The following is a 24,335-nucleotide window of genomic DNA, read 5'->3' as shown; positions in this document are numbered from 1 at the left end:
TCGACTGTTTGGGACCAGGACTTTTTTGGACGGCCTTTGGGACGTGTGCCAGGTACTTCAACATCTGCAAGAGAAGTTATGGCACTGTTTCCACTTCGTTTGACATGACCAAACCACCGCAGACGGTGTTTCCGGCATTCGTCCTAAACCAGCACGACGCAAGATTTCGGTAGATTTAATGTGGTCCTTCAAACTAATTCGTTGCATTCATCGGAGCATTTTCATGTCGATTCGTTGAAGTTGTTGCTCCAGTTTGGTTGTCATTGGCCATGTTTCTGCAACATTTAACAACACCGGATGTATCACAGATTTATAAAGTCTTGATCGTAGTGGTAGTGGGATGTCACGCCGCATCAATATAGAGGCAAGGAGATGCCATTTATTCCAGGCTGCACGTATGCGTGCTCGAACGGCAGCTTCAGCTGTTCCAGTACAATCCAGAACATCCCCTAGATATTGAAACGATGTGACTTTTTCTACCTTAATGGCTTCAAAAACAGTGCTATTTCGAATTTGTTGTTGTGGATTGATGCAAGCAGGACAAAAGGACAAACAAAATTGGACACTTTAGATAAAGTACCAATTATTTTTGAACAACGTTTGTGACACCACTGGTTACACTGCTGACACTTGATTTTGATTGAATTGTTACCTAGACCAGCTTTACAAACTGAACAGGGCCATCGTCCAGTAGCTGTGAATTGGATGGGTTCACCAGTGTTTGACTTTGATTTTGCTGATGTTGACTTTGAATCCATGATCGGCGAGTCTGGTATTCTAATCTTCAAACATCTGTGCTACATTCTGCTCAGACGTTGCTGTTAAAACGATATCATCAGCATATATTAGATTCCAAATGTCACCAGAACGTATAGGTTTTGAGAACGTAAGCTATGGATAACATGGTTTTAAAACTGAATTGTTTAGTTAGCTCTGGATTTTGCGCATTTAAATTCAAACTTTCAATTTCACTCAAACATTTTTAAAAATTAATAATGAAAACAATAAACCTGATGACGTTTTGCTACTGCGTTGATATGAGTTAAAAAATCATCGGTTTGATTCATTCCTGATTGGTTCAAACTTGTGTAACATTCTCTGTTACAATTCTTTTCGTGGACAAAATCACAAACATAACAAAGACAAGTGATATAAAGTCTCCGCGAATACTCGAAATTTGGAAGAGAAAAACGAAAAGACCACTTTTTCTTATTCTGATTTTTCTCTATTACAATCTTGAAATCATCAGATGTGCATCTGAAAATTTTATAATTATTTTGAAATCTTCATACATTGTAATAAAATTAAAAAATCTAAAGTTAGCAAATTTTATGAAATACTTTTAAATTTATAAAATATATTATAACATATTTTTAAGAATATATATTTCGATATGTTATGCAGCGGTAGTAGAAAAAGCGGTATAGGTTATTATATAGCAATTTTGTACGATAGTGTGTTTGCTAGGCGATGTTTGAGAGGCAAATACCTTGATAATCTATAAGCTACGAGTCAACGCGTATGGTAAACAGGCGGCTCCCAGTCAGAAAAAAGTAGGTTTCAAATGATATAGGCTTGCAGACGCAGTCAGGAAATGCATGGCGCAGGATTTAAACGTCACCCGGAAATATCCTACGCATCTAATACACCAGCAGGCTGCACTATATTGCGTCTTCTGAACCCATCTGTAGGTTTTCCAATAAGTGATGGCAAATATCGGCCAAAGTGCAGCCTAACAATTAAAGGTGGCGGCATATTGATAGATATTACTTTCTTCTTGACACAGATCTATAGATGTTGCGCCGGCGAAACTGTTGAATTCATTTAAATTTAAAACGAACTAAGCTGCTTTCATTACACTGTTGCGACCTTGCTTGGAGCATGGTTTGCCATGCCTCTTGCATAGAAACTGTGCAACAGGGAGGTTGTGGTCACAAGAAATTGCACGTGTAAGCAAAGAAGCGTGTCAATTAGCGCCACTGCACTGCTAAACGTTGAATCGCTATTTCTTAATGTATTCACTAAAGCCATTAACAGAATTGATAAAATACAATTAATATCAATTTTAACACACGCATCTTTTTATATCCTTAAACAGCCCTTTAAAAACATGAAATTTGTGTTATGGATGTTGCAGTCTTTTTTAAATCTTTTGCTTAGCAAGTTTTCAACTCCCGATATATAAATTTACCATGCTTTACTTTTGGTTCATAGGCAAGGTTTAGCTCCACTTATTGATTCGTTTCATGAGAAAAATGATTTTATTTTCAGAACAAATGTTCTACAGTATTTTAAAATTAAACATTAGGTGCACGTTTGACTAAAAAATGAAAAAGCATATAACATATATAACCTGATGAATAAATATATATATATCTGCAAATTTTTATATAAAAACTTCATAAAATTATCCAAAGACATTTGAGCAGATTTGGATGCAGTATTTGCATGTAAGGAAGCTGATAAAAAAGAACAGGAGAATGTTGGTTATAACATGCTGAGGCCACAATATTGCACATGCTGTTTCATCATGATGAAAGCTGGAAAACATTTTAACAAGCGTAAACCAGCTAGAAAGTGGATATAAAATGAATGAAAATATAAATTTGAGCAGCAAATCATCCATCAGAAAGCGAAGATGGTTATAACCAGGGAGAAGCCTGTCAATGATGATGGTCTCTGATCGTTACGATTCATATGAGACCAGACAAAACAACTATATATGATGAATATTATGAAAATCCATAAAATAAAATAATCAAAAAATAATTTAAATAAATAAAAAATTTTAAAAATGAATGAAAATCATTATTAAATTATAAAAAATTGTAAAATTTGATGAATAATTGTTGATGGAAACTGAAAAATGACACCAGACCCTAAAGCGCACTGAAAATGTGCGCGGTGTGTTTGAGGGTCACTATATGTATTTTGAGTATATGACCGTAACACACTGGCTTACGGTTCCGGTGAAAAGTAAATTTTATAACAAACCACTGAGAAGTGAAATGGATTCTGATAGCAACTCACTGGTCCAAGAAAAAGTTGAATCCGTTCTAATAAACTGGTGAAAAGTAACATTGATTTGGTCAAATCATTTATGCATTTATTCTCAAGTTGAATCCGAAACTGTTCACTCATCAATCAGAAAATTATAAAGTCAAATTTTATTATTGATTCAAGATCGGCCTGCAGTTCAAAAGTAGCGAACTAGTTCAAAATTTATTATTTTCAAAGAATTCTATTATATCATATCGCAATATGTAGGCAACAGATGTCATAAATATAAATTTTAAATACAAAATTTCAAAAATTGATATATGTGGATGAAGTACCTTGCTTCTGCTCATTCAAAAACTGATAAAATACCCAACAGCCCAATCCAACCTTTAACTTTGTTTCGACTATGCGTCGATGTCAAATATGCCAATATGGCAACTAATGACAGTTCGAGGCAGAGTCAAAGTATAACAATTCAACAACAACAACATCAGATGAACTTAACTTTTGAGCGATTGGAAAATTTTATATCTTAAAAGCGCTATATAAATACCCCTGATAATAATATTAACCATTCGTGTAATAAATTGCAAACTTACTTATTTTTGAAAAATACAAATTTATTTCCATTGTTAGCCTTTTTATTATTGTGAAAGTAACAATCTTGAACAACCAGCAAGAAATTATCAGCAAAATCCCCGATTACACTACATCCTATTTCGTCACCGACTTGCAGAATTTCATCAAAATTATATTAAATTATTTATTTAAATTATTCATATAATATTTAAATATTTTCACAACAATAAACAACCTGATAGTTCATTGCTACTCAAACGAGAAACATTTTGATCGAAAATTTGTGTGCAGATTATTTGGAATGAAGATAATTTTACGTTATAAGAATACTGACCAACATAATTAATTTTGTTATTTATATTAACACTACTTCCAACAAATCTGTGTTTGTGCATGCGACAACAGATTTTATACATTCGAGGTCTTGTTAGTTGTAATCTTGATGAAAAATTCTGAATTGAAAATAGACTTGGAATGGTTATATTATAGCAATAACCAATAAACGAGCCGTTTGACTGAAAGGAATAATTAATTTTTTGACTAAATTAATTCTATTACAATTTAGATCTTGTTTTAACCTCAAAGTTACCATTGCAGAGAGTTGTATTTATTTTCAAACAGATGATGTTATAATTGGTGAGATAACTAGTTACGTCTTGGCACAGGGGCTCAATAACTATCTCGTTGACTCGAACTGGTAACTCGCTGTAAAAACACCATGTCACCAATGATCCAACGCATGATAAATGTGTAAAATCTAATGAAAAATTTTAATAATATGAAAACTGAATGATTTATTTGTCAAACATTATACCTTTGTTGAAGCTGTGTAAACTATAATTGCAATCAACATTAGCTACATCACGACATAAGGATACATTTTTATAGCTATCGTCACATTCCCAAAGGTTTTTGTGAAAAGATGAATTGCAACTCAAGTGTTTTAATATCATTGGTCGTTCTGGTAAATGACCATTGGCAAAAGAAATTGTTCTAAAATTATCTGATCTGAATAAAACATCAACGCAAACGACTTAACTAAGTTTCCAACAAAAATTGTGTCAAAAATTTACTACTTTTAAACCTAGGAAATAAATTATTTTACATTACCTATGATTATGAACGCCCAAAAAAAACTGCGATTAAATTTTTTGCATTATAGTCATAAACGTCTATAAATAATACAAACCACATAGCAAAACTGGTCTAAAAAATATTAAAAAATAACTTGTTATATCCAAGACAAGAGCAAAATACTGTTAACTCTTCCATCTTCCAATCATCGCCACATACTAATCCCCATTTTCCAATCCCATATTTTATTTCGACTCTCCCTCTTGATTTGATGCCCCGTTGAAAAGGTCTTATCTGATGACGAGACACGATACATGTACTTTTGCTATCCATGTCAACAACTTTTCTTAACGACATATCAAGTAAATTTGATTGTTTAGCGGACGAACTAATGTTTACTGGACTAGTCCAACTGTTTGAAACTTTGTTCTCATCTGAAAAAAATAAAATAAATTTTTATATAGAATTTTTTGAAGTGTTCACATCACACGACCTACACACAAACTGTCGTGTACGCACGATACAAGCATCATGCTATAACACGATTTGCATGGTCCTTTAATTAATGATCTAAATTTGTTGTCAGTTCTGATTACCATCTTATTCTGATTACCAACAGATTCACGTAGCATTGTGCTTTTAACGATTTCTTGAACGTCTGGATAGACAGACCGGGTTGACACAAAAAACTTAGCAAACCGTTCCAAACTTCTGGACCAGAAATAGAGAAATTTCATGAGTCAATTTTAAACTAGTTGCAAGTTTGTGAAAGAAGTTTTCTACATCACTACGCAAATAATACGGTTTCAGAATCGACGATTTATGAATGCATCTATCAACCAAATATTTCGGCGCAAGACCATTAATGCATTTGCGCATCAAAAGTGAGATTGTTAAAATAATTCTCTATTTGACACTCAAACAATGAGTATTTGAGCAACGTGACCAAATTTTGCTGCTCCAGCTACAAGCTAAGCTGCACGATCCTGTATGATTTGAAAAGCACGGATACCCATCCATCTGTCCAGTAAACCAAAAATCAAACTGTTGTAGCAATAATCTAACCTTGCATGCAAAAATGCATGGATCAAATACTGAATTATTTTTTTCTGATCTTTTGATCATTTTGAGTTTATTTGGACAAGTATTGATTAGGAAGTATTGATGAGTTATTGACAGTTCAGGGTCCTAAATAACACCCAAATTAACAGCATTAGAAGATAATTTAATTAATTGATTATCAATAACTGCTGAACCAATTTCAATTCTGGAGAACTGCTGCTACATTTCAGTTAGTATTAGTTGCGGGTTTCACCGACTTAATTTTGGATGTATATTCGAGATGTAAGCATTTATATCTTTCAAACAATTGACGAATTTATACAACATAGTTGGAACTTCACTTGGTAGTTCATTTATAATGACCTGGACGTCACCTGCATGAATCGATTATTTTAAGAACAACAGCTGTATGTAATAAAATTAACGATGGCCTCAACACTGAACCCTGAGGCGTACCGGAAACAACTACTTGTATATCTGAAAAATTGTGGTTGAACAGAACTTGTTGAGTTCGATTTTTTAAATATGATTAAAACCAAAATTTTACAATTCCTGATAAACCGCAGTACTTTTTTAGCCGTTCTAATAATATGTTATGATCGATCCAGTCAAATGCTGCACTTATGTCATAAAGCGCCAAAAAAAATGTTTTTAAAATGATGATGCCCGAATCAGGACTGATATGTAGCCAACAAACCTTAGATGATATAAAAGTTACCAAAAATTCCATAACCTTCGACGTAAACGAAAGATTTTAGACCGGCTTGTCGCAACCAATTCCTTTTTCTTCAAGAGAGGAGCAACTATGTCATGTTTAAAACGACGCAAGGAATTTTCGGAGTTGAAACATAAACCTGTAAAAAACCCGGATAAGGGGCTTATTAAAGATAAGAGTCGGTAGGCAGTCGGGAGCACATGTTTTCTAATAGTAAATCATCTTTTTTTATATCAACCTACGTAAAAACAGAAAATTTGGAAAACAAATTATTAAGAAATTCTTTAAAAGATGAAAATGACTTCACACCCGATAATGTTGACCTTTTTACTTTAATGAATTTATCGTCAAAAAGTTTTTGAAACGATTTTGCTGTAAAATTCGCATCACCCAGAAAAGATTCTGATTTTTTCTTTTCAAAGCATTTTATTTAATATATGCTAAACTTGTTTTTGATTGCATCTGTTATTGCCAACCAGCACCTTCCAATAAAGATTATCTCATCTGAGAAAAGACAGTTCTTGGCTTTCAAAGCATCAATCCATTCTGCTTTATGCACACAGGAAAAAGTTTTCCTAGAACGTTTTCCCTTTGTACTGTACAAGAATTTATGTAGACGGCATTCTCTATGGAACCAAGGAGCCATTGGATTCTGTCTAATTTTCACCATGTGTTGAAATGCATCTTATTTAATTTTATTAAAGGATCAACATCAATGGGATCTGACAACTCTGTTTATTAAATTAAAATAACAAAAAACACCAAGTAGGGAAACATTGTGAGGATTGTTTATCTTTTCTATACAAACGTTAAAACAACCAGTTATCAGAATATTGCAACACATAACAGTGATCATTTCTAAAACTGATTATTTCGTTATAAAACAGGGTTATAAAAGGTCACTTGTGCACTTGCTTCAGAGGTATCAACAGCAAACACACACAGCGTACACGCACCACACACATTGCATAAGATAAGCGGGAATCTCTTTGTATTCGGACCGAGTCATTGCAACAAAAGGACCAGGCGCCTTTAACCATTACTCCATCACGCACCTCATCACGCCGGTCTATTAATGGCTAACAAAACAACGTTACATCGATTTATTTTAACTTTATGGTAGATGTAGGAAGTTCGATTTTTTGCAGATGTAGTTATTTCTAAAATAAATGTTTCCACCGTGGTATGGATCATGAGGTCTAAACAAATCATAGAATCTAAAAGAAGACTATTGTTAGACATCTTGACTATAGTCCTGTCGAGTTATAATTTGAGTGTAAATTTAATTATCTACAAATAAACAAATCTTACGAGTTTAGGTTATCAAAATAAGTTTATAAAATATCAAAAGTCAGGTGATGATAACAAATATAATATATAATATGAAAGATTATGTAATAAGAATGCATACATATAGCAAAATCACACCAGCAATAAACTGAAGCTGTGATACCTTAAACTGTCGGTGTCTAACAATAGATAGATGGGAGAAAACGGTTTTTAGCCTTGGGGGGTGAACTTTTTTAAGATTCAACACTTTCAAATGATATTTCCAGTTTTAAAATGAATTTCTCCACTCATAGTGGCATGGGAAACCAAAAATTGCCAAAAAAAATTTTTAGTCATATATCTAATGTCTATATATGTACATCACGAACATTTACTTATTTATCTTCAATTATCTTTTTGCTTCAGTTATTTTTCTTATTTATTTCATTAACTATTTATATATCTACCTGCGGTGGCCACAACAAGACATGTAGTGCGGTCTCCGCATATTCAACTTCATAACTTTTATTCACTTACTTGATATGTTGTTGATTATGAAAAAACTTTGAAAATGAAATGAAATCTTGCCATAATTCGATATAATTTATTTCATATTCAGCAAATGAAAATGACCATTTAAATAATCAGATAATGGAGCATTACTATTTTTTTATTTTTTCAAAGTTCCAGCATGTGTTATTGTTTATGAATTTCACGATCCGCCACCGGCACTCTCATGCTGAATAAAAAAAACCAGCTGAACATGAGATCGATTTAGCTTCTTCTACAAATTTTTTCATTTAAATTTAACACGCTATTCATTTGTAAAATTGTTTCTGACTTTTTACTTTATTATGGTCATCAGTCATATATTTAGGTTTAAACGAATTTTTCATTATTTTTATAACGATAACCTAATTTAAAATAATTATAGCTTTCCGAAGGAATAATTTTTTCTCCAATTCGTGTGAAAAGGCAACGCCGGCAGTTTCATTTCATTTCTCATCGTTCGTCCAATGGTTTTTAATATTTTGCAGACCTTTGGCGCTTAACATATTGAGCATCATTCCTAAAATTTGACAATGCGTTTTGGAAAACATACATAAATTATGTCATGCTGTGACCAAAAATTTGTTTTTTAACAATCAATACATGTCTTAATGTAACTTATTAACATTAATAAAATGGAAAAACCTTTATAAGAACAAGCACATCCAACGTCTTCAAAATGATAACAGTTATGACTCGCCCAATTACTTTTTCTACAGTCTTCCAATTTACTTTCATTCCCGAAACATTGAACCTCATCAAGCCAAATTGGACTTCTGGATTCATTCTTTTGAAAGGAAAAATCCAAAACACAATCCGTAGTGTCATCAGCGCTTAAGCAATAACCTTTACTAGTTTAATGGAATTAAAAAACTTCATATTCACGAATTTTATAAACTATGAAATAATACAAATGTTAATAACCACTTGCATATGTGAAAAAATATTTTTATCAAATAAGATCGCGATCGATATAAAAATTTATAAACCGCATATGAAAAGGCGTGAACATATGTTCCTGCACCACCCAAGCTTTAACTTCCTTACAAGTGTAAATTATGCATATACAATGCTATTTCATAGTCTACAAAAACTAAAAAGGTAGATGAAAAGTCATTCAGTTGCTTTAAAGTTCTCAGCCAACTTTATGCTACAGCTATTCTAACATCTTATCATAAAAACAAGTAATTTTTTTCTTCAAACCTTTACAAAACTAAAACTAGTGTTTTGATGAAAAACTTTGTAAATTTTTTAATCTCGGTGATATCGTTAAAAGGCAGAGTTTAACACGAAAAAATATAAAGACATAATTTGGTCATTTGGAAGGTGAAAAAATGTTAAAAAAGTAGCAAATACAGATAAACCCGAGCTGAAATAATGTAACTGAAAATAAGACGCCTGTTAGGTGGTGAGCAGTCAAACTTAATTATGGCGAAGAAGTTGAAATGATCTGCAGTGAAATTTCAATAATACTTGGTACTTACATTTGAGTTGACTCATGCACCGATTTTAAGGACTTGTACTCAATTCTCATGAGCTTATAATAATACAACCTCAGCGTATATGACGCGGTGCTTACGCGTGCACATAAAATACATGTGTACGTCGTGTGAACTCATTCCAGAATATCTTGTTCGACTTGTGATGGAAATGTATACGAATATTAAGACTCTCGCCAGCACAACGGTTGGAAACACAGATGCATTTGACATCAGCGTTGGAGTTCACCGAGGCTCAATTCTCAGTCCACTGTTATTTATAACTGTGATGGAAGAAATCACAAAACCGATACGCACTGGTGACATTTGGAATCTAATATATGCTGATGATATCGTTTTAACAGCAACGTCTGAGCAGAATGCAGCACAGATGTTTGAAGATTGGAACACCAGACTCGCCGATCATGGATTCAAAGTCAACATAAGCAAAATCAAAGCAATGAGCACTGGTGAAATCATCCAATCCACAGCTATTGGACGATGATCCTGTTCAGTTTGTAAAGCTGGTGTAGGTAACAATTCAACCAAGTGTCAGCAGTGTAACCAGTGGTGTCACAAACGTTGTTCAAAAATAATTGGTACTTTATCTAAAGTGTCCAATTTTGTTTGTCCTGCTTGCATCAATCCACAACAACAAATTCGAAATAGTACTGTTTTGGAAGCCATTAAGGTAGAGAAAGTCACATCGTTTCAATATCTAGGGGATGTTCTGGATTGTACTGGAACAGCTGAAGCTGCCGTTCGAGCACGCATACGTGCAGCCTGGAATAAATGGCATCTCCTTGCCTCTATATTGATGCGGCGTGACATCCCACTACCACTACGATCAAGACTTTATAAATCTGTGATACGTCCGGTCTTGTTATATGGTGCAGAAACATGGCCAATGACAACCAAACTGGAACAACAACTTCAACGAATCGACATGAAAATGCTCAGATGGATGCAACGAATTAGTCTGAAAAACCACATCGAATCTACCGAAATCCTGCGTCGTGCTGGTTAAGATGATATAAAAGACGAATGCCGGCAACACCGTCTGCGGTGGTTTGGTCATGTCAAACGAAATGGAAACAGTGCCATAACTTCTCTTGCAGATGTTGAAGTAACTGGCAAACGTCTCAAAGGCCGTCGATAGTACGTCGTGTCAATCAATCTTCGTTTTGCGTTCAGAAACCCAGTTTCCCGAGGTAGGACGTTGTTTTCTTTGCCATCAACTTTTTGCGCCAAATTAGACGATCAGTTGTATCCATTTCATTTAAATTTAGAGCTTTCATGTCTTGCTCGATTGTTTGCGACCGGAACTTCTTTAGACGGCCTTTGGGACGTATGCCAAGTACTTCAACATCTGCAAGAAAAGTTATGGCACTGTTTCCACTTCGTTTGACTTGACCAAACCACCGCAGACGGTGTTGCCAGCATTTGTCCATTATATCATCTAAAACTGCACGACGCAAGATTTCGGTAGATTTGATGTGGTACTTCAGACTAGTTCGTTGCATCCATCGAGGCATTTTCATGTCGGTTTGTTGAAGTTTTTGTTCCAGTTTGGTTGTCATTGGCCATGTCGTGTAAAAAGGATAAACAGCCTTTGTAACGAAAATGGCTGCTTCAAATCAATGGATGAAGATATGAAGAACATAATAAAAGATATTTTAGTAACATTGTAAGTGGTTCTGCGTATGTCCAGCTGCATTAACAAAGACTAAAAAAAACCTGGGTTTCGTGAATTTGTCAGTTGTCGAACAAGATTAGTTGAAGACGTCGGAAAACCTTTAGTTGGTTGTGTTATATCGAGTTGAAGAAAACATTTGCACAACAAAAAAAGTTAATTAAACACAAATATTCAGAAACTAATTCATTTTATAAAAACTACATAGATCTTACAAAAATAATCAAGCTGTGACCGCACAATTTAATTTTTAATGTTATAAACATAATTACTCATATCCTAATTGCTTGCAAACAACGATGCACAATTGATAGCTTATATTGTCGTCACAGACCGTACCCCATTCTCCATCATGGTAAACTTCTAATCTACCTCGGTAATCATTAGGTCCGTCCACCAGTCTCACATCTATTGCAAAAGTTGGATATTCTAGATAAAATTGAAAAGCATTTTGTAATATTTAAAAATGAAAAAAATGAATTTTTAACAGCAAAGAATTGTCAAAACAAAATGCATATTTTCAACAAAATATTAAATTATCAATTTGCACACAGATTCGGTTTTAGTAGGCTTTATGTAATGAAGTCAAGTTATAATCGATTTATTTCTATCTGTCAGTTTCTGTTCACGTCAAACATTACAAAAAACTCATCCAAAAAACGTATCATTTAAATACACCAAAAGGTTTTTTTATGTTTCGGATGAGAACACAGTTTTTATTAATTTTCAGTGTCAGCAGTGTCTAGACTAAATGCATTTTGATTTCCATGTGCAAGCCACAATCTGATATATATATATATATATATATATATATATATCAGATTATATATATATCAGATTATCAGATGAACGTCAAAGTTCATCTTGACAAAGTCAATATTTCCCTATATATACAGCAAGGAGCACTGATGATGATTCATTTGGAATCGAAATATGGCCTTATTTGCAGCATGAATTCGAAAAATAAGTTTATTTTGAATTTTAATAAACTGAACGTTCACCAAAAAACTTTAGTGAGAAAAATCGAAAAAACGAACTACAAACATATTAACGCCAAACATTCGGTAGAATTTATAGAATATTTACCAACGTCAAAGTTCATCTTGACAAAGTCAATATTTCCCTATATATATACAGCAAGGAGCACTGATGATGATTCATTCGGAATCGAAATATGGCCTTATTTGCAGCATGAACTACAAACATATTAACGCCAAACATTCCGTAGAATTTATAGAATATTGTAAAAATTATGGTCTATTACCAACATATATATATATATATATATATATATATATATATATATATATATATATATATTGGTAACAGACTGTTGTTAACGCAACATTTCAAAAATTTAACACTACTTTTAACATTGTTCAACTTTTTATTTTTAATTTATCAATGTCAGAGAAATTAGACATTTTATTGTTTTTTAAAAATTTTTATTAAATAAATTTGCAAATAGCTATTTCGAGTTATAGAAAACTCATCTTCAGTGCATTATATATAAGGTATGTAAGATATTTGATAAGAAGGAACAAGTAATTATTAATTTATATAAATTATTTAATTAAAACAGAAAACCAATAAAATAAATTTAATAAAATTAAACAATACAAAACGCGATTTTTAAAATTTAAACGGCAAGATTGTTTGTATTATGGTTGTTAAAAAATCGTGTTATTTACTTTATTACATATTGTCAAGAATTCGGTCTTCTACCAGCATATATATATATATGACCAGCTAATTAAGAAACCTGACACCTAATTCGCATCAAAGTTCAATTTTACAACACCAAAGTTAATTTTTACAACGTCAAAGTTAATCTTGACAAAGTCAATATTTCCCTATATATACAACAAGGAGCACTGATGATGATTCATTCGGAATCGAAATATGGCCTTATTTGCAGCATGAATTCGAAAAATAAGTTTATTTTGAATTTTAATAAACTGAACGTTCACCAAAAAACTTTAGTGAGAAAAATCGAAAAAACGAACTACAAACATATTAACGCCAAACATTCGGTAGAATTTATAGAATATATATATATATATATATATATAAATAATATATAAATATATATTGTATTGCAGAATTTGTACAGCGCCTCTTCCGAGCTGACTTCAGAAGCGCTCTCTACTTTCTTCGCTGTTGAATGTTGAAACAATGAGTCTTTAGCCGTTTTTTGAATTCACTTCGACTCATGATGTTGAAATTCTTTAGATCAGCAGGCGACGCATTCCAAATCTGGGCAGATGCTACTGAAAATCTTCTTTTTCCAAAATGAGAAGATATGAACTTAGGAATGTGTAAGTCACCGCGGCTTGATGATCGTAGTCGACCCCTATATTGAATCTCTGATACTGTGAATGAATCTGTTCCCTCAGGTAGATTGGTGCATCTCCAGTCAAACAATCTCTTACAAGTAGAGCTAGTTTAAATGTTTTTCTCTCTGGCATGCGAAGCCAGTGCATTTCATCTCTAATGAATTGGTAGATAGGATCAAACCTTGATACGCCAGCAACCAGTCTAGCAGCGGCGTTCAAAACTGATTGAACGTCATCTTGTAGCGAAAGGTTGATCCCATACATCATTACGTTACAAAAATCAATCCTGTTACAAATGAAACTGCAAACAAGAGCTTTTGTGGAGCCAACTGTCAAATATCTTGTGATGGCTCTTAGTTTTTGTAGCTGGAAAAAACATTTCTTGCATAGTTTATTTACATGAGACTTCATTGAAAAATCTGGATCCATAACCACACATAAATTTGTCACTGGATCTTTGAACCCGTCAACCTGAAAGAGTTTATGAGGTGTTCCTAGCCACATGTATTGCGTTTGTTGATGATATTTAGCTTTAATTTATTTGCTGTCATCCATTCTCCTACTGCTTTTACAGCATCCGTGACAGTTGTAGAGAGTTGATAGGACAAGCTTGCAGACCCAAATCCGTATAGTTGAATGTCGTCAGCGTACAAATGGCAACGAGTACCTGATGATTCCACAACGCTGACTATTTCGGTAGTGTATTGTATATATAACAGAGGGCCAAGGACGAAGCCCTGTGAAACACCGCAGGTAATTTCTGACGTAGCTGTGTCTGAACCTTCCCCAACGTTGACAACCTGTATTTTGTCTGTCAAACAGGACTGAAACCAGCTAAGTGCGTCCCCTGTTACACCATATGAGACTAAGAGTCTTTCCAGCAAAATATCATGATCAACAGTATTAAAGGCAGCACTAACATCCAGCAGTGCAAACATGGCTATATTGCCCATGTCAACTGCATCACATACATCAGAAACCACTTTGAGGATCGCCGTTTCGGTAGAGTGAGCTTGACGAAAACCTGACTGAACTTTTGACAGTAATGAATTTTTTTTCAGGTATAAAAGAAGTTGATGAGCGACTATTCTTTTTATAATCTTTGATAAAAATGTTAGGTTCGATATCGGTCTATAGTTGTTGACAGCATCAGGTGTGAAACCAAACTTTTTTAATTTAGGTCTTACTATAGCCGTTTTCTGAGATCTTGGCATGATTGACATATGGATTGAGCTGTTGACCAGGTGGCACAAAAATGGCAAAAGCAAGTCCAATTGTTCTTTTAGAAGAAATGTTGGGAGCGGATCAAGACTGCATGATTTCCCATTCGACGATTGAATTAGTTTTTTTGAATCTTCAGTAGAGATAGGTTCAAAGTGGTCGAGCCGATGTTGGGTTGTTGTGAAAACCGGGAGACAGCCACCTTCAAATGATACCTCAAATTTCGATTTGATGTGTTGCAAGAAATATTGAGCTGAGATTGACGAGACTGAAAAGTTATTCGAGATATAACACACACACACACACACACACACACACACACACACACATATATATATATATATATATATATATATATATATATATATATATATATATATATATATATATGTTGGTAATAGACCATAATTTTTACAATATTCTATAAATTCTACAATTAAAATTAATATATATATATATATATATATATATATATATATATATATATATATATATATATACTCCTTGTTTTTTAGACGTATTGCATTGTTTCGGTTGATCTGTTATTTTGTCTGGAATATCAAACAGTGATTTGAAAGAAAATTTTGGTCATTGTTGTTGCAGAATATAATCTTGGCTCCAATCCAAAAAAACTCTGGATGACAATTAACAGGGTTTTATGCAAGATGAATTCTGTTGATTCGCATATGTCAGATGAGTTAAATTCTGATGATTTTGCTCAATTTTTTAAAGATAAGGTTGACAACATACTAGATACGATGCCTTGTATCAAAGAGACTATTGTTTCAAACAATCGGATGAGTGAGTGTACTGAACTTTCATTATTTCAGTGCTGTTCCAGTGATGAGATTCGTCAAATTATTTTGGATTCACCTACAAAATCGTGCCCACTGGATGATTTGCCAACTAAAATACTTAAAAAAATACGTTCATCTGTTTCTCCCGTTTTTGAAAATGCATGTTTAACTTATGGGCATTTCCCGATGGCTTTTAAATATTCAATTGTTGTTCCGATGTTAAAAAAGCAGACACTAGACAAGAATAGTTTAGCAAGTTATAGACCGGTGTCAAATCTAACATTTTTGTCAAAAGTTATTGAACGAATTGTCCACAATCAGCTAATTTGTCATTTAAATCATAATGATCTGCTACCAAAATGTCAGTCAGGATTTAAAAAATTTCATTCAACTGAGACTGCACTGATAGATGTTTCATCTGAGTTGTTTGCTGCTATTGATGATCAAAATATCTCAATCTTGGCATTACTTGATATTAGTGCAGCCTTTGATTGTGTTAATCACGAGATTTTACTTGGAAAGCTACGTCAATGTTTTGGAATCTCAGGTGTTGTTCTTATTTGGTTCGAATCATATCTCTCTGCGCGAAAACAACAGGTATTACGCAGAGATGTTTTATCATCTGTTCAGGAAGTAAAGCATGGTGTACCGCAAAGCTCAGTACTTGGACCGCTGCTGTTTTTGCTATACACTGCTGACGTTTTCGACATCATTGATTCATTCAGGTTCAAGCATCATGGGTTTGCAGATGACATACAAATCATCGTCAGTGGTCCAGCTACTTCATTTCAAGCTCTTGTTTTGAAAGATTTGGTCGGTGCATGGAGGCGATTGATTGTTGGATGATCAAGCACAAACTCAAATTGAATCAATGCAAAACCCAGTTATTGCCAATTGGTACGTGCAGCAAATAAACAAATTAAATTTCACTTCGATTGAGATTAACAACAGTAAGATTGAATTATGTCAAGTTGCTCGTAATCTTGGTGTTGTATTCGATAGTAATATGACAATGGAGTGCCACATAAAGTCGCTAACTGGTGAATGTCATCGACAACTTCGCATGATGAGGGCTATAAAAAATTCACTCAATGAGATTACCCTAAAGAGTTTGGCTCACGCGTTTATTCACTCGAGGCTGGACTATTGCAACAGCCTTTTTTACGGTGTCTCCATGTTGGAAATCTCCAAACTACAGTCAATTCAAAATCGCATGGCCAAGCTAGTTGTCGGAGGTTTTAGATTTGATCATGTGACGCCGATTTTACAGGATCTGCACTGGCTTCCGATTGAAAAGAGAATTATCTACAAGATTGTTGTTTTGATGTTCAAAGTTTTAAATGGGCGTGCTCCTCCGTACTTGGTCGGTAGATTGACTAAACGTGATTCAACGTCTGGTTATCCAGGATTGAGATCCAATAATAGGAATTTGCTGGACGTTCCTCAAACCCGTTTGGTGACTGGTAAAAGAAATGTTGCTGTTGCTGGACCGATGGTGTGGAATAATTTGCCAACCTCACTCCGTCTACCTGGAATATCATTTCCTCTATTTTGTAAACAATTAAAGTTGCTGCTTTTTAAGCAGCATTTCGGTTCTTGTAATTAAATGTGATTATGAAAATGAAATTTTTTGTTTTTTTTTTATTTTTTATGTTCTTTATTAGTCGGTACGGTACTATCATTATGTTGTTTTAATTCTTGTGTCGGTTAATAATTCGTTGTGAGGCTTGTTGATTATTGCGTTGAATTTTTGTACATAACTAGTAACTTGTGTGGATAAATCCTAAAAATCGTCATTTGAACTAGTATTACTTCTTTTTGGTCATCTATTTATTTATTGATTTTGTGTTAAATAAATGTGTGTTCTGACATTTAACTGAATGACAATCAACTTTCTTTCTTTTGTCTTATTTATTTTTTCTTGCACTTATTGTAGACGCTTTTGAGATTTTATTAAAAAGCGATTTATAAATTTTCATTTAATAATATATATATATATATATATATATATATATATAATATATATATGTTTGGCATTAGTTAATTTTTTTAACGTCCAAGCAATCAACGAGAATGATAGTATTTAACTACGAATATACTACTCCAACCAAAAAACGTTATCTCTTGTGAAGAAAAATAATTGCACTAGTAAACCAGAATCGAAAATGGATTATATCATTTCAGCCAGCAGATGATGTCACTCTGCTGGCTGAAATGCGAGATGTTCTTATACTGTCGCTGGCTGCTATGTCCGAGAAGGCAAAGCCTTTTGGTTTAGAAATCAACTGGGACAAACGAAAGTTCAGGCAATCTCTCTGGGCGATCCGACATCCGCGTCTGCCGGGTAATGACGTACAGATAGTGGCTTCGTTTCCATATATCGGCTCCCAAATATACTCGTCGAAGTAGTGACGCTGAAATTTCGCGTCTAATCATCATTGTCCGCGCGTGTATGAGGTCCCTGGGTCGTGGTATATGGCACCCTGGCATTTCGGTGATGACCAAAGTTCGATTGTATAACGCATATATCATCGCTGTGCTACTCTATGGATGCGAGGCATGGTCAACTACTGGCGCTCATTTGAAGAGGCTAGACGCTACAGATCAATGGTGCTTGCGCAGGATCCTTCGCCTGACCTATCGCGATCGCGTCACCAATGTTGAGGTGAGGAGAAGAACACAGCAGCCCTCCGTTTCCTCACTTCTGTTCAGGCATCGTCTAAACTTTTTTGGTCACATAGCTCGTGCCAGTTCCATGGAGGATCATTACCGGTCTTTAAAGCTGTCATAGACCGACTGCCACCGGACTAGACTCGACCGCGCAGCCGTCCAAAACAGTCATAGATCCGCTCAGTGGAGAAGGACCTGTCCATCATCAAGTACGGTCCTTACTCCGCCTGGAGACTTGCTCATGATTGCTTGAAATAGAGGCCCCTTGTGAACACGGCAACGTCCCGTTATAGGGCACGCCCATAATAATAATAATAATACTTTTACAAGGCCTTATTTGATTTTTTTAAAAGTCTAAAAATTGTTATATTTCATAACAGAAGTGTTGTTAAATATTAGATAGAGGTTAAAAATTAATTGAATTGCTCAACTTTAAAAACATATCAATCAAATAAACAAAATTCATTAAATTAAAAAAAATGACAAAATGAAAACTAATAATTTACTTGAACAGATGACAGTTAGTGCAAACTTAAAGAATGTTTCTAAATGCATTGACATATTTTTAAAAATAACCTGTAGTGATAAAAATTAATAACAGAAATATTTTCACTACACAGAAAAAGCATACACATGTGAAAGTTTGCACACAAAAAAACATAATATGTTCAGAATCCAAAAAATTTCAACTCTTGCATCATAATATGCTTGATATGTTAATTTAAGTTATTTTGAAACGACTATTCAACAATAAATTTTTTGTTTATATAACTATTCAAGTGAACATGCAGCTGGTATTATCCCAAGCAATAACGCTCTTAAAATATTAAAACATAAGTTTGCTTCCCAAATATTTTCATCTTATTAAAATCATTTTGTAACACAAATATCTATAATTTATCGGATAAATTTTATCCTATGTTAAAACTGAACTCAAATGAAGCTAATTCTTTTCAGCTCTAGTTCACTTTAATCTTGCATCCATTTTGTATAGACATATTGATAAAAATCATAATAACTTATCTTCAACTTGCAGATCACATAAAATTATTAAAATTTTTAAATAACTGTTCTAAGTTTCAGCAAATCTCCAGACTGTCGATTATCGCCTTGAGAGCACAACTATAATCAAGTTTACATCATTGAAAATTTAGAAAATTGTAAACAATTGAATACACAAAGAGGTATAACAAGCTATTTTCAAATTTTAAATACTTATTCACTTTACAAGGAAAACCTCTCCTAGTTTTACTGATAGTTCGTTTCATCATCTGTCTTGAAGTTTTAAAACCCAGTGACACAAAAATGACAAAACAGATAAAACTTTTCATAAATTTTTAATAAAATAGAAATTTAGTCAATATGACATGTAGATAGATACTAAAGCCTTAAAAATGCTGTTGTAGTTCAACAGCAATCCTTGTACATACTAATATTAGGAGAGATAAACAAGACAAACAAGACCAAGACTAAAAATATTTTGCTCGTTTAGTGCATCATGGCACTTTATAAATGGCATCAACATTAAAAATCGTAATTAATCTTCATTTGAACTCAAAACTTGTTTATTTTCTACATAATCAAATTCTTACAACTATTATTAACATCAAATTCCCTGAACAATCCAAGCGTTATAAATTATTTTTTTTTACAAAACATGGATATAAATAAAAGATGTTTTAACTTTTAATAATTAATTTATTTTATTTATTAAACGCGCTTTTTCAAATTTTACCTAGAGCCATACGCATCTATACTTTAATTTTATATTTTAGTGTCTCTATAATAAAGTTTTATATAAAATATAAACAAAATGTCAATTTTGTGTTAAGTCTGTACTTTCAAGTCATGCTACGTAAATAAATAAAATTGTCAACAGACTCTCCCAGTACAACATACACCAAGCCTAGCCAACAAAATGTTTTCCACCCTTCAAACGCTTGTTTACATATTAAGGTTATCAAAGATAAAGTAATAAACTTTTTTTTACAAGTTATATTTAGAATACCTATATCTTATACTGGTACTGGATCGAAACCCCGCATACATTTCGGGAGCTTAAAAAAACAGATTTATTTCTGGTCTGATGTCAGAAAATTTTGTGTTACCACTCAGTTTTTTTTTTGTTTCTGTCTCAGCAATATAGTGGTTAAAGTTTACCAAATATCTCAACTCGCTACATATTTGCAGATAAATGTAAATGTTGTTACCTGTTTGTTACATGTTAAATTGATGAACTTAATGCTAGATTTGGTTTTTTTTTTAATAATTTTGCATTATAAATAAATCAAATTGTCTGAGATAAAAAATGAAATAGATCACATTTAATTTAAAACATTTTAAAATAGGAAAAGAGCTTTAGAAAGTCAAACCAGAAATCGTATTATTTAATTTAATAGCAGTTATACTTTGATAATGTTTGAGTTTTTTTTTATTAAATTTAATTTGATTAAAATTTTTTTAAAAATTGAAAATAGGTGCAGAATGAAAACAGGCAGGATAAATTAGGTGCGGTGCAGATTGAAAACAGATGTATAAAGTAATTATTAGAAACAGGTCTGTTGTATTTTAATATCTATCAATTTATATATTTTTTGAACTGCTTATGTTATTAAAATCATTGCAATCAAAAGTCTTTTGAAGTCAACTTGATATTTATTTTGCCTTGTTGAGGGTAAAACAGCTGTGCAAAAGAAATTAATAGGAATTTTGCAAACTTTCTATACTTCAGACATCTTATCCCGATTACATTATGTAAAAATTGTCATAATATGCATTTAGTTAATAATTTAACAGGACAAGTATTTTTCTAATTAAATAATTTTGATCATTATATTACGCGACAGGACAATGTCAGATGTAAAGACAGTGTACATTTTACTGTAAGGCGTCAATCAATCAAGCGTGTCATTTTCAAGAGATCAATTACATTTTTCCAAAATTTAGTGGATTCAATAACACGCACAAACATCGTATATGAATACGTACTAAACGACGCATCACACACGAAGCATGTAATGGGCTGGGATCATTTGTCATATTTGAACTCAGTTACTGCGAAACAGCCCAAGGCGATCTTTACCATCACTTGTTCTTATACTCGTAGATTTAATGATATTTTGTCTCTTTTCAACTTAACTCTGTTCTTTTCCCCTTCATACTTCTTGTAACACTATTGATTATATTATAGCTTCATCTTTTTCTAAGTCTATTAATATTTTTGCTAGCTCTGTTCATTATTCTGATCATCTCCTTATTGAATCTGCATTTTCTTTAGGTTTTCTTCCTTCTAACTCATTTCTAAAAAATGTTTGTCTTCTCACAATAAAAATATTTTTCTTCAATCTCTTACTGAAAATATTTTTGATACTTCCTTATTTTCTGATGTTGATGATTTTGTCTATGCTTTCAATATCTCCATAACTTGTTCTCTTGCACTGGCTACCTATAAAATATAGAATAGTTTTTGAAATTTGCTTCTTTATGTATAAGTCTCAATTTAAATTATTTCTCAAGTACTTATCAGATATATTAATTAAACCCAAACGCGCCGGTTAACGATCGTCTTTTTGTTCTCACTTCTTCTTCTTCTTAACTCGTGTTAAAAATTCTTTTGCTAAATCTGCATTTGCTTTTTCTGGTCCTTTTTTCTGGAACTCTCTACCTCCTTCTCTGACTACTTCTCCATCATTTACGAAGTTCAGAGCGAATCTCAAGACCCATCTGTTTGCGAAATTAATTGAGGAGCATTGTTGAACATCGCGAAAATAGCGCTTTATAAACTAATTAGTTGATTGATTGATCACGCGTAGAATAAGTTTGTAGCTATTCAATCTATCAATGATCTTCCTTTGTCCATCGGGGGGGGGGGCCGTCGAGGCCGATGGTGTACATCTAAGCATGCTTTTTTACATTTTTTTTTCTTTCCAAAAACTTTTTATCTTTGGCCAGTTTTATTGAATTCAGAATACCAACACCAATCCATTCAGTAATGTCATCTATCCATTTCTTTGCAGGTTTACCAATTTTTTTCTTCCAATCTCTTTTCCTCATTAGTACCATCTTAATTAACCACCTGAACAAGACTTACGGAGTGAACATCTCCTTAGTTTTTATGAATTCTTTCAATACATCGGAGGAGAAAGAAAAGACGCTGAGAAAGTATGGAGCCATGGATTTTTATCCAGAATGAAGTCTACATTTTCATCGACAATACACTTTTTGCCTTACTTGTTGCTATTTTGATTCTGTCTCGTTGTTTTGCAGGTTGTCTTCTCTTATTCTACAAGTGTGTCTAAAAAATCCTAATTTTCTTTCTCTGACTTTGTCATATACACTTTTCTGTCTTCCAAGTTGATTTCTGATGGTTTCGATCTTTACTTTCTGCCTCCAACTGATTCCCAAAAATTTCGGTAACACTTCATCTCAAATGCTTCCAATCTTTTTTTTATTGTCCATATCTCACATGCATAAAGCAATCTCGAAAAAAAGCAAGATTCTATCATTCTCAACTTTGTTTTTATAGATAGGTAATCTATTGTAGCTATTAAAATGAATTAAATCTTTTAAAAAATGAATAAATATTTATTAATAAACTATAAAAATGTAAAAATTGTAAAATTTCATGAGTTTGACAAATGAAAACTAAAGAATGAGTCCAGACTCTAAAGCGCACTGAAAATGGGCGCGGGTGCGTTCGAGAGACTCTCATAAGTATTCTAAGTATATCGAAAAAATAGGCTTTATTTTGATATTTAGTGGACAACTTATGAAACGTTGGTTAATTGTTAAGAAAATATTTATTTAAACCTACTATTTGTTTTTCCTTGTAGAATATTTTTAAGCCGTATTTTTTAATTTTTTGTAGTGTTTTTAAGTTTCCATTCCGATCCCAATATCTGTTTAAGGTGAAAATAAGTTGGTTTCAAAATTCAAATTATTAATCAGTATTCTATTAAAATTTTAAATATATTGCTATAATAATTATGTATTTTAATTATCTGTCACACTTACTATTAGACTGTTATTCAGTCTGTTGCAATGCTATTTAATTTATGATCGTTGATTCAATTATTATATTATTTTATTAATAATAGAATAGAGAATTTATTATAAATATATGATTAAGATTGGAATTAATTCTGAAGTTTAGTTTTTACAATAATTTAAAAGATTTTTCAGCCAAGGAAGTCAGTTAAATAATAAAACTAAAACTGAATTAACCCATAGAATAATAATTTAATTTAAGCCTTAAAAAACCATTTTAAATGGTTATGAATAAACATTAAAATTAAACTTATAAAATGCTTCAATAAAAAGTCAAAAACTGAACTTCAGATTTTAATAAAATTTTCATCAAACGTTCTTAAAAAAATCCCTGATTATTTTAGAGATTTTACGAGCTGAGTTTTATTATTAACTATTTAGTGCTAATGCTGTGAAATTCTTGGTTAACTTAATGTACCTCTGGACTTGCTGAGTTCTATTTATGTATTTGGTATTTAATTTAGATTAGATTAGACTAAATTATTTTGTTGTCCTGAAAAAAATCATTTAAAAATCGAACCCAAGTTGCAATCCAAAACTGATTATTATTAAAGAAGATTGAATTTAGATTTAAACAAAAAAGAAAGATTAGTTTGGACTGACTATCAAAATTGTACCTGAAGTGAAAAAAATGTAATAACCAAATTATTTTCAAATATGTTTGTAAAAAATTCAAACATGTCATATAGCTATAAACATATTATATAATGTTGAAGAGAAAATAAAATAATATTAGCTTGGGCACTTTTCCAAATGATAATGAAATGAATATTATTATATAGTAATAGTTTATTAATAATTATGTATAATCTAGTATTTTTGGCATCTTTTCAATTATCATTACCA

At 32.6% G+C, this 24,335-nt stretch overlaps 2 protein-coding genes across 2 annotated transcripts; one reads left to right on the top strand and one right to left on the bottom strand.

The window, feature by feature from the left end:
• Positions 1-1,594: 1,594 nt before the first annotated feature.
• HELRODRAFT_181248 (hypothetical protein) lies at positions 1,595-3,536 on the top strand (the record flags this gene model as incomplete). Its single annotated transcript, XM_009030495.1, has 4 exons — positions 1,595-1,745; positions 1,846-1,949; positions 2,877-3,067; positions 3,377-3,536. 4 exons carry the CDS (start codon positions 1,595-1,597, stop codon positions 3,534-3,536), a joined length of 606 nt encoding a protein of 201 aa, XP_009028743.1.
• Positions 3,537-4,785: 1,249 nt separating this feature from the next.
• HELRODRAFT_89295 (hypothetical protein) lies at positions 4,786-11,828 on the bottom strand (the record flags this gene model as incomplete). The annotated part of the gene is made up of 4 exons (XM_009030475.1): positions 4,786-4,942; positions 8,875-9,035; positions 9,238-9,280; positions 11,692-11,828. Coding segments are annotated over 4 exons (498 nt in total), but the record flags the coding sequence as incomplete, so codon positions are not given.
• Between the last annotated feature and the right edge of the window lie 12,507 nt (positions 11,829-24,335).

Source organism: Helobdella robusta (assembly GCF_000326865.2).
Source record: "Helobdella robusta unplaced genomic scaffold HELROscaffold_69, whole genome shotgun sequence".
Lineage (NCBI taxonomy): Eukaryota > Metazoa > Annelida > Clitellata > Rhynchobdellida > Glossiphoniidae > Helobdella > Helobdella robusta.
The sequence above is the reverse complement of the archived record's forward strand: the minus strand, read 5'-3'. Positions and strand labels throughout refer to the sequence as shown.